The sequence below is a fragment of the Coregonus clupeaformis genome, chromosome 12 (assembly GCF_020615455.1).
Source record: "Coregonus clupeaformis isolate EN_2021a chromosome 12, ASM2061545v1, whole genome shotgun sequence".
NCBI lineage: Eukaryota > Metazoa > Chordata > Actinopteri > Salmoniformes > Salmonidae > Coregonus > Coregonus clupeaformis.
Genome location: NC_059203.1, coordinates 61932869 through 61947100, shown reverse-complemented (window position 1 = coordinate 61947100; position 14232 = coordinate 61932869). Strand labels below are relative to the sequence as shown.

General features: G+C 41.6%; 1 protein-coding gene across 3 annotated transcripts in view; it reads left to right on the top strand.

Annotated features, from left to right (window-relative positions):
* The window catches only part of LOC121578332 (SRSF protein kinase 1), a 71636-nt gene that overhangs the window by 18504 nt on the left and 38900 nt on the right, over positions 1-14232 (top strand). Inside the window, exon 1 of one of the 3 annotated variants that reach the window (XM_041892645.2) lies at positions 7212-7512. The exons of the other annotated variants lie outside the window; for them this stretch is intronic. Within the exon in view, the coding sequence (XP_041748579.2) occupies positions 7490-7512 (23 nt within the window). The 5' untranslated portion in view covers positions 7212-7489. Of the gene's footprint in view, positions 1-7211; positions 7513-14232 lie in introns of those variants that run through there. 3 annotated transcript variants of the gene reach the window in all.

Genomic DNA, 14232 nt, shown 5'->3' with positions numbered 1-14232 from the left:
TCTCGGTGTGTGTCCCTCAACATCATTCTGTCTCAGTTACAGCATTCAAATTGTGGTCATCGTGTGCCTGTGAATCACAACATTAAAGACTACCTCTACGGGATCGATGTCCCTTATACGGGACGGTTGTTGCTCAATATGCATTATGTGACTAGAATGGGGCTGTAAATAACAGCCAACTTTCCGGGACAAAGACATGTCTTATATGGGCAGAAAGCTTAAATTCATGTTAATCTAACTGCAGTGTTCAATTTTACAGTCGCTTATTACAGCTAAAAAATACCACGCTATTGTTTGAGGATAGTGCACAACAACAAAACACTTAAGACGGCAACTGGTTTGGTACATTCACCTCTGAAGGGTAATAATGTACTTACATTCAGTAATCTTGCTCTGATTTGTCGTCCTGAGGGTCCCAGAGATAAAATGCAATGTTGTTTTGTTTGAAAAATCAATTTATGTTCAAATGTAGGAACTGGGTTCTACAGTTTGATCTGACTCCACACCCATCCAGCACGGCCATCTAGATGTGTGAAGGTTAGTGTATTTTCTGTAGGGAAGCTAATGATCGATCATTTATGACATTCCTGGGAGTGTGCAAACTTACATCTTTTATTACCATAGCATTTTTGTATGTTCTCTATAGTTATGTACTTGAAAACCAATTTGGGAAAACTGCTGGTAGACTTGATACAAAGTATTGTGTAGTAATGTAATGCTTCACTGAATCAGTCTGAAACTTTGCACACACACTGCTGCCATCTGGTGCACACAATTAAATAACATCTAGAATCCTAGATCACTGTCTGGCCTTTCTCTTGCATTTCAAAGATGATGCTACAACAAAAGAAAATAGAAGACACATGTTTTTTTATTTGTATTATCTTTTACCAGATCTAATGTGTTATATTCTCCTACATTAATTTCACATTTCCATAAACTTCAAAGTATTTCCTTTCAAATGATATCAAGAATATGCATATCCTTACTTCAGGTCCTGAGCTACAGGCAGTTAGATTTGGGTATGTCATTTTAGGCGAAAATTGAAGATGAGTGATCACAGCATTTCCACAAATTGAGCCATTCACAATACAACTTAAGCATTGAGGACAGCATTTTGTTGACATGGTGGTTTGCACTATGTGAATGATGGAAGAATCTTACACCAGCTGTAGCTCCATTTTGAGTGTGTGTGGTCATTTAGGCCTGCACAACAACCAGTACTGGAAGCACTGGAGACTTACATGCTTGCTCTCAAAGTAATATAATATAATATGCCATTTAGCAGATGCTTTTATCCAAAGCGACTTACAGTCATGCGTGCATACATTTTTGTGTATGGGTGGTCCCGGGGATCGAACCCACTACCTTGGCGTTACAAGCGCCGTACTCTACCAGCTGAACTACAGAGGACCACAAAGTGCTGCTTAAATGTCTTCGGGTCTGCGTCTATAAAGGTTAAGTTTAAAATGGAGGAAGTTAGCAATCTGTGGCTTAGATTGAATTCAAAGTTGACACATGATAAACTAAGCAATAAAGATGCAACAAACTACTACACATATGAAAGACTCTACCACACAGGCCAGTACAATAGCCTACACATGGAAAGAAACGTAAAGGCACATACAGTACCAACCAATACTACTCACCCGACAGACAGGGCAGGTGTAGACCAATGCTGCCTTGGCTGCAGTCTTCCTGCAATAACAAACGGACCAAAGCAGGAGAATAGTGTTCCAGTTTGAAACAGCTTACCTAGTTGAGAGGTGATGAGACTCTTGCACACCCATTGGTTCTGGAATAGAGAAGGTGAAAATATGGTTTGTAATTTGGCATCAATAACATGACAATTCTACCTCCAAAAACCTAAAAACAAGCCTGTGAATACCAATTAATTTAAAACCCACCGTAGGAAGTAGGACTAAGTAAGGTTACATAACCTTGCCTACTACCTATACTAATGATCTGCTGTCCAGAGGGTAACAGCACACACATAAATGTCTTCCCGCAGTAAAGTAAGCACACTGTTGACTCGAGATGTTAATCAGTCCATTTCTGAAACCTAAATAAAAACAGACCAAAATAGTACAGCTAGCTAGAGTAGCTACAAGTCAAGTAGTAGGCTACTTAAAGTAGGCTACCCACCCCTCACCAAAAATCAAGCAAACATTATCAAGAATGCCAAGCTTCAATATCTAAGTTAGTTAGCTAGTTAACTAGCAAGCTAGACTGTTAGTTTATAAAAGCCAAAAAAGCTAAACTAGTCAGGAATTTTTAATGCATTTAAATGGCTTGACAAATAGATATTGTAGCTATCTAGCCAGGCTAATGTTGCTAACTAGCTAGCTAACCATGAGCTAACACTCTAGATAACAGGCATTGTGTACATTTTAAACTTGCCCAAGACAGTTCACATAATTGTCAATTCAAACAAATGTAAGCAATTTATTCATTACTAAATTGAGCTAACGTTAGTTAATCCAGAGAATATTACCTTTTGCCTCGATTCGGCAGTCTCGTCCAGATTATTGTCGTGGAAATTCTACACAGGGACACTCTTAAGTCAATCTGAAATAAATAATTATTTATTATCAGCGTGCTGGAGTGGTTCCAACCAACTCAATGCACCAAGTACAAATGTCGATCAGGAGCTCTTCCCGGGGCAGTCCCGTTAGTTCTCTTATATACAGACAAGTTAATATTTGCATGATTTATCTTATTCATAATTCATTCATAATTAAAGTTTGCTTCATTCATGTGACCGACCAATACTGGGTCATGCATGTGACAGACCAATACCTCACATGGCTTCTTCTCTCTAAGCTGAGACCTTGAAATTGAGATATCTCTTTCTCAAAACAAGGTTCTGGGCGTACGGCCAAATTGCAGATACTGATAGTGAGGATTCGTTCAATCAGTCACTTGCATGAACACAGAAATTGGTTATTAGAAAAGCACAAACATTAAACATTTCCATCACATCATTATGGCCCTCCTGGTGAGTGACGTGAAGCTTGAGACAGGCATTTGTATTTTTATGTATGATAGCCACATTAACAGCTAATTAGCATTTCATTTTTGGGGGGTAAATTATGGCGAATATATTTATGAAAGTCACCTTGACCGAAAGAGATTTACACTTATCAAAACGTCACGCACGTTTCCATCCCAAAACATTTTTTGGGGGATGGTGGGGTCTAATATGCGCGTTATAATCACTACTGGCTGTAAGCGAATGAGTGATGCACATTTGGAGCAATACTGTCTGTATCCAAGGTTCGAGCCTGGGCTCAGCCAGTCGTTCACATAACAGAATGCAGCACGCAACTGAAAAGACAGCCAACTTGTGAGTTACAGTATCAGCACGCGCTCTGGAAAGCCAGCGGAGAGTGGAAAGGCAGTTTGCCAGTTACAGCAGCAGTGCGTCCCCTGAACAACAACGAAGAGGTAGGTGAGAAGCCTGGAAACAGAGGTGATAAAGCGTACAGAGGTGATGAAGCGTACGGAAAACAACTGGCAAGAATTGTTAGCGTTAAGTATCTTGCTAGCTGGATCGAATTCTACGTTAGCTAGCCAGAGAAATGTTGAGCAACATTTAGCTGATCAAATAATTGAGTTTACGGTGTGAATATTAGCTGGTTAACAAAATCAGACAACTAGCTAGCTAACGTTACATAGTCAGATGAGGTAACATTAGTAACGTTAGCTCGAGGAACCAATTGGCTGTATAGTATTAACTGGTATATGACTCCTTGCCGTTCCTCAAGCTATAACATTAGTTGCTCACTGGACCCTGGCAATCTGTGTGAAATGTTCACTAGTTAGCTAGCTAACGAACTAACTACTATCTATGAACTAATGTTTTCCCTCTGTGGTTAATTTTCAGACAGAGAATTAGGTGAAAATGAGGCGTTGCTTGTTAAACAAGTGGATTCAGGGATCAAGTGTAGTTGGAGCTGGGCCTGGCTTAAGCTGGATGCCACTATAGAGGTGAAAGGAACACCACACACTTTCTCACTTTTTCAATAAGGTGGATAAAAAGGGGTATGGCAGGTGTACTCTTTGCTTGAAAGAGATCAATTATGCCAACAAAGGGTCTCATGCTCTGCTGGCACATTGTAGAACAGATGTACACAGGCAGAAGTGTACAATGTAATAACGCGCAGTGTAGCCCAAAGCTATTGCTTTTGTTGTGTTGAACTTGACATACTGTAACACTTGTGTGATTTGAGGGGGGATTATTTTATTTTTTACTCAGTGAAGGTTATTGTTGCCTTTTGCACTTGATCGATGTCTACTATAGTGGCCACTATAATAGAGCAAAAATAGAATGGCTGTTTGTTTCATTCTATTTCTACTTTAAGATTTTTTTCCCAATTACAATATTTAGATGTGTGTGTGTGTCACAAGTGTTCTATTATAAAGGCTGTAATGGCTAACTGCAATAGTAATGTATTGTTAATTCTGTGGTCTTGAGTGTCATTTTCAGTCAAGTGTAGGCAACAAAACATTGGATTGCTTTCCTTAAAATGTGTAGGTATGAGTTAGGTTCACTTGAACCACTTTTTATTTTACACACAGAGACTGATCATGTAGATCATATTCTTTGTTGTTTAATTATTACACAGTTAAAACCTGCATTTCAAGAAGGGACCCAGCCTAAAAGCCACTAGAAATTAGCCTAGCCGGGATGTTTTGTGTTTTCAGTGCAAAAAAAACCCTCACCAGTTTGCATCCCTCAGTATTTTAAGTGTTTCTAAAGTCCCCTATGGAGAAAAAACAAGGGTGGAAAAACTATTGTAACCGTTTCCATGTTTGACCACTATGTTTTATGGGTATTATGACTCGTACTGTGGTAACTTATTCTGTCACCAAATCAAGGAAAATCCAAGTGTTTACTATATAAACATGCTTTTATTTTTCCAAAGAGTTTAAAAGTCAAATTATAATATACAGCATCTAATGAAATAAAAAGAAGTGTACAAGATAACATAAGACATAAATAAAAAAATATTCTCAAACCCCTTCCAAAAATAAGTAATTAAATAAGATAAAAACGAAATACCAAAAAATAATGTGCACTGTATTGCTGCCCCCTCAACAGTGCAATACACATTTAGAAAAAAAATACACTATCAAGAAATGTATAATTAAAAAGAACCCTAAGTAATAAAGAGTAGTAAAAAGAAGGTAAGGTTTGAAAATAGAAACGCATAAGAATATACAGTAAAGATTATGATATGTACTAGACATGTTTGACCAGCTTATATTAAAAATAATAAATAGTAACAGCAAGTGGTTGTGGGTGGGTGAGTGGGAGTCAGTGCAAAAAGTCTATTGAGAAGCAGGTGTGAAGAAAGTCAGTGAAAAATAGGCTATAAAGTGCAGGTAATTGTCTGTGGTCTATTGCATCAGATGTTCTGGATAGGGCTGCGGTGGATAGTTGCTCCGGTTTCTGTTCTGACTGTGCTTTTTCTCCCCATAAGCGTGCTTGGGTCTTCTCTGGTCTGCTGATGCAATCAGGTCCTCAAACTCAGGGGAGCGCAAGCATGGAGAGGTTACTGAAAATGCACCAAGGTCTTCTGGGTCCGTCACCACATGTCTTCAGTTGCCCCTTCAAATCAGCTGTGTAGTTCTAAGGCAAAAACCAAAACGTGCACCCAGGGGGTGCCCCAGGACCGACTTTGGGGAAACCCTGTTTTAGGTGACTGGCCAAAGCCTGTGAAATTACAGGAGAAAATGTTATTCTGCCCAATAAACAGTCATGAACACTGGAATCTCAAAGTTGAAAAAAATAACATATATGGAACAAGTCACAACTTTTTAAAACTCAGTAGATTATTTCAAATGTATGGATTGGTTCACATTTATAAACTAACCTGTCTCTGGCCATAGTTTTTTTTGTTCCCTCTGTTGCTCTGTTTGTGGTATCTGATGCTTTTCTCTTTCGGTCAAATATATGTTTGCACAACTGTTAGGGCAACATATCCATTGTTTTTATCAATTTCTCAAGCTCAGTAAATTTGGTTGGGAATCATGGATGTCTCTGTATTTAAGTATTGTGGTGGCAGCATCATGTTATGGGTATGCTTGTCACCGGCAGGTACTGGGGAGTTTGTCAGGATCAAAATAAACTTGAAATTACCAAAGCCCGGGTTAAAGGGAAAACTGGCCTGAGTCTTCTGAACCTAACCCAGGGATAGTTTTTATTTTTTAGCGGGACAATTACACAAATGTTGATGCCAAAGACACACTAGAATGGCTTTCCAAGAGGTGTTGAATGTTCCTGAGTGGTCCAGTCTCAGTCCTGATTTTAAATTTGCTTGGAAATCAGGGACAAGATTTCACTATTGCTGTCCATCAATGATTCCCAACCACATTCACTGAGCTTGAACAATTATGACAAAAGTAATAGATATATGTCGCCCTGAGAGTTGTGCAAAGTTGGTAGAATCTTTTTCGAAATGATTCATAGCTTTAATGGCTGCCAAAGGTGCTTCCACCAAGTATTAACTCTGGGATATAAAGACCTTGGCCATTGAATATACATTTACATGACTCTGTCTGTTGCTAAAGTCATTGCTAACAGGGATCTGAGTAACATAATAAAAAGGAAATGTATTACGGTCATATCTTTGTTAAGCCTAGATTCTTGGTCATTGTGTAGCCTATATAGAGACTAGACTGTACATGTTTTGAGGTGACAGGACAGTGTTCAGTGTGTGCTGATTTACCTCGGCTCCATAGTAACAGTAATAAGTGGGTAAACCTTGAGTGGAACACGGTAATGTAGAGTAATAGGCTGAGTAATGTATGAATTAACTCACTGCCGCTCTACATGAAGACAGGAAAAGGGAGAGAGCCGCACAGGCACATGGAAACAGACAGAGCCAGACAACCAGGTTGTGCAGCATTGCTAAGAGTAGTGAACACAGAGAGTGAGCGAGAGAGTACAGATTCAGATTGTGATGTGTTGTAATGATGAGAGAAGGGAGCAGAGAGTGCGGGAGAAAAAGAGAGGGGAAAGAGAAGAGACACTGGATGAAAGAGAGGGGGAGGTTGTTTTGGGCTGAGGAGGAGGAAGTGAGAGCATTCTTCACCTGCAATGCAGTGCTGGGCTGAGTCAGCCAATCATAGCTGAGCAGAGAGGGGAGGAGGAGGGGCCAGGCGCTGACGACAGCTAAGGAGAGTTCTCGGTCAGAGAGAGGGAGAGGGTGGGAGAGAGAGGGGCAGTAACAGCAGTGTCTAGCTCCTTTGCCTGAGCCTGCAGCGAGACTGGGGCTCTCAGATTTCTCTTCTTCGTTCTTATCCTCTGCACTGCTCCCTTATCTTCCTCTCCCACTCTCTTCCTCCCTTTTTACTTTTCCCCTCTGTTCTCTGCATTCTGTTCATCTCCACACTGATCCCATCTCCTCATCCTGTCGTATTGTGGTGTATGGAGTGAGGGTCTCTGGCCCCACGTGCACCCATCCTCTCTCCACCTCCCTCCATGGGCATCCGAGCATCCTGCAGGTAAGAGCAGCGGGAGAGGAGGTGTGTGTGTGTGCACGCGTATGTGCCTGCGTGTGTGTGTCAGGGTCTCTGCACTTGCATGTTCTTGAACTACTCCTGATATGCGCGCCTACATGTGTGTGAGCTGTAACAGCTGGACGCTGTCCTCTGCGGTGGTCCTGAGGATGGAGGAAGCAGAAATAACACATCAGTGATTTAGGGAGAGGAGAGTCTGTCTGCAAACACTGTCTTTCTGCTTGTCTGTCTGGTGCTATAGCCTAACTGAGAATTAAACAGTGGTCAGGGAGGTCTGTGGGTCTTTTCTGTCTCTGATGTTTGACCCTGGTCAAGGTATTCAAGGTTAGATAGGCAAAGTCATGACAGAAGGAGACAAGGTTCAATAGAGAAAGGAGGTGTGTGTGAGGGCTTGACATTAACTTTTTTAGCCACGTGTCCTAATTATTTTATCCCCTCAAAAAATTGTTTAGCAGTATTTTTACATCATTTTATGACGCAACGAACCACTTTACAAAATAAAATGCGTTACTATCTTTTTACCATAGAGAATCAGACAAAAATGTAGGCTACACTCAAGCCTGTCTCAAAATACAACACTGCCCCTTTTTTAAGGCTCTCCTGGAGGATGGTTGGCCAGAATGGCCACCCTTGGTAGCCTATAAAATATTGCCACATTACAATTACAACCAAATACTTTGTCTTTATAAAATACATCTAATTAGCATAATAAAACAATCCCCATAAAATAAATATCGCACTACCGCGGTGAAAGGTGACAGAGCTAGAGCAGTGTTGGTCAGACCATGAGAACCTGAAAATCGGTCTTCCACAATTGTCTGTAGCGTCCGAACAGTTTGGCCTACTAACTACTATGACCCATCTATGGAAAGATGAGACTCTCACAAACACTTACATGTCTGTTGTTTTGCTCTAGGAAGTATATATGGAGACTGTTTAGTGCCAAAAAATAAGGGGTTAAATACGTGTAAGTAAAAATTAACATACACTATATACAAAAGTATGTGGAAACCGCTTCAAATTAGTGGATTCGGCTATTTCAGCCACACCCGTTGCTGACGGGTGTATAAAATCGAGCACACAGCCATGCAATCTCCATAGACAAACGTTGGCAGTAGAATGGCCTTACTGAATAGCTCCGTGACTTTCAATGTGGCACCATCATAGGATGCCACCTTTCCAACAAGTCAGTTCGTCAAATTTCTGCCCAGCTAGAGCTGCCCCGGTTAACTGTATGTGCTGTTATTGAGAAGTGGAAACGTCTAGGAGCAACAACGGCTCAACCGCAAAGTGGTAGGCCACACAAGCTCACAGAACAGGACCGCCGAGTGCTGAAGCGTGTAGTGCGTAAAAATAATCTGTTCGAGTTCCAAACTGCCTCTGGAAGCAACGTCAGCACAAGAACTGTTCGTCGGGAGCTTCATGAAATTGGTTTCCATGGCCAAGCAGCCACACACAAGCCTAAGATCACCATGTGCAATGCCAAGCGTCGGCTGGAGTGGTGTAAAGCTCGCCGCCTTTGGACTCTGGAGCAGTGGAAACACGTTCTCTGGAGTGATGAATTACGCTTCACCATATGGCTGTCCGACGGACAAATCTGGGTTTCGTGGATTCCAGGTGAACGCTACCAGCCTGAATGCATAGTGCCAACTGTAAAGTTTGGTGGAGAAGTAATAATGGTCTGGGGCTGTTTTTCATGGTTCAGGCTCCTTAGTTCCAGTGAAGGGAAATCTTAACGCTACAGCAAACAATGACATTCTAGACGATTCTGTTTCTTCAACTTTGTGGCAACAGTTTGGGGAAAGCCCTTTCCTGTTTCAGCATGACAATGCCCCCGTGCACAAAGCAAGGTCCATACAGAAACGGTTTGTCGAGATCGGTGTGGAAGAACTTGACTGGCCTGCACAGAGCCCTGACCTCAACCCCATCAAAAACCTTTGGGATGAATTGGCAACGCCAACTGCGAGCCAGGCCTAATCGACCAACATCAGTGCCCGACCTCACTAACGCTCTTGTCTGAATGCTGCGGGGTCTTGCTTCCAATGTTCCAACATCTAGTGGAAAGCCTTCCCAGAAGAGTGGAGACTGTTATAGCAGCAAAGGGGAGACCAACTCCACATTAATGCCCATGGTTTTGAAATTAGATGTTCGAGCAGGTGTCCTATACTTTTTGTAATGTACTGTATGTTTCCTGATATTTCTTATATCTCTCAGATAGGACAGACAGTTCAGAACAAACTTCCTTTAGATTTTTTTTGGGGGGGATATCTGTTGTTCCATGTAGTGAATCTGTTATTCAATGCGTTTGTATGGGTTAATAGCAGTAAGGCCAAATAAACATTTTCATCAAAAACAAATACAAATGTTTTTTATATTTAAAATAGCTAAATTATCCTTGGTATGACCTTCTTAAACAATTCCATATAGCTTAGTAGAAACCCCTCCCCCAGCTTAGACAGGGCTTAGACTGTTATGGGTTCAAGTTTGGCTACATTTTCTGGCGCCTACCTCATGTCAGCGTCGGTTTGGACATGAGGCTGTGGTAATATGCATATCACCTATACTTTGACATGTAGGCTTTTTATGTACCGTATTTTCCTCACTATAAGGCGCACCGGAGTATAAGCCGCAGCAGCTAAATTGAATGATGTGTACATATATAAGCCGCACTGGACTATAAGTATAAGCCGCAGGTGTTTTAATGTTTAATTACCATATGTAAGGGTTCGTGCACAGAGGGGATTGTCGGGAAAGAGATGGCTGCTTGAGGAAGCTCACATTTATTAACATTTCAACAAACAAGTTGCATATTTGCATAACGTATTCAAGTGTTACCATTTAGTGCAATAGTAGCTACAGAACATATACTGTGCTGTGTAAACTGTACTGTGTCACATAGCGTTTCAGACACACAAACTTTTAAACTTTCAAACTTAAACGGTGCGCTCCCAGCGCACATACCGGCAGTGATCTACAGCAGTGGTTTTCAACCAGTGGTCCTTGATGGAGTGCTAGGGGTTCCCCAGCAAAATTAGTTAATAGCGTCACAATCATTTAACCACTTAACTTAGGTTATTTTTGAAAAACCTTGAAAAAGTGTGCACATCTTTGAATATTTATCTACATTATAGCCTACAGTAGTACCATAACAAAAAACAAAGCTTACAGCGCTTGACGAGGCAATATCAATGGCTAAATTAAATGTGGTTTTTTTCAAGTGCAAAATAAAGTGCCTGTAACACGACAGTAAGCGCGTAAGCCTAAAGTTGCAGCAACACGGCTGCTTAAAATATACGGTAAGCATTTCTACGTTTGTTTTCCATAATGAGGGTTTGTGCATGAAAACTTCCTTTGCACAAACTGTCTCGCTCTCGTAATGTCTGTCTGTCTTGCTCTCGTTCTGTCTCTCGTACCACTCTCGGTTCCACTTTTACTTTTGCGCGCTACCTGTCTCACTCTTTTCCGGCCTCCAGCTTTTCCTGCTGGAGCCCGCCGCTTAAAGGTGGGGTGCGCGGACCGGTCATAGAGCCCATAGAGTTAAAGTTGGTGGACTGTAACCTGTAAAATCCATAGATTTAGGAGGTCTTCTAGTGGCTGTTAGCTGTAATGATCCATAGATTAGCCGCACCGTTATATAAGCCACAGGGTCGAAAAATGGGGAAAAAGGCGCGGCTTATAGTCCGAAAATTACGGTACATGGAATAATATTCAAATCTATTTTTCAATGTTGGCCTCTTCTGATCAAAGTTATTGATATTGTGATTTTAAATGTTTTTACTTGTCCATTCAGACAACTTAAATCTATATTCTTGTTGTCCGATATATAAACTCAGCAAAAAAAGAAACGTCCTCACTGTCAAATGCGTTTATTTTCAGCAAACTTAACATGTGTAAATATTTGTATGAACATAACAAGATTCAACAACTGAGACATAAACTGAACAAGTTCCACAGACATGTGACTAACAGAAATTGAATAATGTGTCCCTGAACAAAGTGGGGGTCAAAATCAAAAGTAACAGTCAGTATCTGGTGTGGACACCAGCTGCATTAAGTACTGTATCTCCTCCTCAGGGACTGCACCAGATTTGCCAGTTCTTGCTGTGAGATGTTACCCCACTCTTCCACCAAGGCACCTGCAAGTTCCCGGACATTTCTGGGGGGAATGGCCCTAGCCCTCACCCTCGGATCCAACAGGTCCCAGGCGTGCTCAATGGGATTGAGATCCGGGCTCTTCGCTGGCCATGGCAGAACACTGACATTCCTGTCTTGCAGGAAATCACGCACAGAACAAGCAGTGTCATGCCTACAAGCCCTCAGTCTAGCCTCTCTCAGCCTATTGCGGACAGTCTGAGCACTGCTGGAGGGATTGTGCGTTCCTGGTGTAACTCGGGCAGTTGTTGTTGCCATCCTGTACCTGTCCCGCAGGTGTGATGTTCGGATGTACCGATCCTGTGCAGGTGTTGTTACATGTGGTCTGCCACTGCGAGGACGATCAGCTGTCCGTCCTGTCTTCCTGTAGCGCTGTCTTAGGCGTCTCACAGTACAGACATTGCAATTTATTGCCCTGGCCACATCTGCAGTCCTCATGCCTCCTTGCATCATGCCTAAGGCACGTTCACACAGATGTGCAGGGACCCTGGGCATCTTTCTTTTGGTGTTTTTCAGAGTCAGTAGAAAGGCCTCTTTAGTGTCCTAAGTTTTCATAACTGTGACCTTAATTGCCTACCGTCTGTAAGCTGTTAGTGTCTTAACGACCGTTCCACAGGTGCATGTTCATTAATTGTTTATGGTTCATTGAACAAGCATGGGAAACAGGGTTTAAACCCATTAAAATGAAAATCTGTGAAGTATTTGGATTTTTACAAATTATCTTTGAAAGACAGGGTCCTGAAAAAGGAACTTTTCTTTTTTTGCTGAATTTATTTTATTTTTACTTGTCCCCTACAAGAGGACAAGCGTTAATGTCGAACTGTGTGTGTTGCGTGTGTGTCAGGTACGAATGCAACAGCAGGTGTGACAGTTGCTCGTCAATGGAGACGGGAAAATGGCGGTGACATTGTCTACACGTCCTTCCCTATCATAATTGTCTGTCACCCTCTTTCTCTCCACCCCTCTCTCCCCACTAGGGTTGGGAACTTTTAAACGACATTGGGATCGTTAACGTTAAGAGAAATCCCTAACTGACTCTTAAAAATAAAAAATAAAAATTACAACATAAAAATCTAGGGTCTGCAGGTTTTTGGTTTTTCCTTTCAATTAAGACCTAGACAACCAGGTGAGAAGTTCTTTACTAATTAGTGACTGTAATGAATCAATCAAATACAAGGGAGGATCAAAAACCCGCAGACACTCGGCCCTCCGTGGAATTAGTTTGACACATGGTTTAAACAAAAAAACATTGGCAGTTAAAACGTTAACAATTGTACATTTGTCACATCCCTACTCCCCACCTCTTTCTCCCTCATTCTATCCACTTTTCTATTTCTCTCTGTCTGATTAGTCTTGTGTTGTGTCAAGTTGGGTATGCAGTTATAGAGAGGCAGGTGTTCAAGTCTTTGTGTGGTTGGAACCAGGGGACCCGGGTCTGTTTTATCTTCCCGTCACGCAGTCTGAGACACCGACCACAGGCCTTTTCAGGACAGGTCTGACTGTCCTCGGGAACAGTCTTTGGAAATCTAATCGGGTGGGAAAGCCACGGATCCATTTTGGAACCGGTCCAACTTTTTGGAACCGTGAAGACCTCTAGTGTGCGTGACAACGTGAGAATGTTGCTGGTTTATTCCTGGTGTGTGAGACTGACTAGCATAATGCAGGCAAGGTGTTTTTCATGCTGTCTGTGCTATGCTGTGCAGCTGGAGGTGTGAGCTGGAAAAGTACTGATAGCAAAGGCTCAGATTTATTTAACTTTCACAGTCAATACCAGCACAAGAAAAGGGGCTGTATCCACACTTGCAAGCACATCACACATATACACACACACTCACACTTTCTCTCTCTCCCCCTTCTTTTTGTCCATACATTGACACTCGACTCAGTACAACCTTTTCTAATTTCTCATAAATAAATACAAGATAAGTGATGGAATATTAAATGTGTTGCCAGATGGGATTGTATATCTGTTGGTTTGATGAAACTGATTGTGCAATAAAATTATCTGTAAGTTGTTGCCAAGGAAGTGCCTGATTAAAAAAAAAAAATAAAAAAAAAAAGAAACATACCCTGCCTCCTCCCACACAGTATAAACCTGGAGGCAGTGGAATAACAAATATAACCACTGGTATTGTTGTGTAGGATGATGGATCCCTGTAACCTACAGCTGTTGTGGACGAGGACCATGGCTCTTTGTCTATTCATCTTTCCTTGATTCCTTGTATTCTTTCACTTCACCTCCTTTTCAAAACGCTATGAGATCAAGGACGGATGAATTTGTAGTTGTCCCTGAGGTTCAGCATAGTGCTGCTATACTTGACCCTTGATCCCAGTCAGCTAACCAGTTTCAGCTGACATTGAGATGACAGGAGTTGGTGGTTGTTGGGTTTTAGGTCACCTCTGTCTCAGTGCTGTTGTGTGTGTGTGTGTGTGTGTGCAAGTCAATACTAATTTTGATCCACAATCCAGTCTTCCTCAGACCTCCAGTGTTGAGTGGAAAAACACCAGACAGTGTCTTAGTCTAAAAAAAATTGACATTTGCTGCTCTGTTTT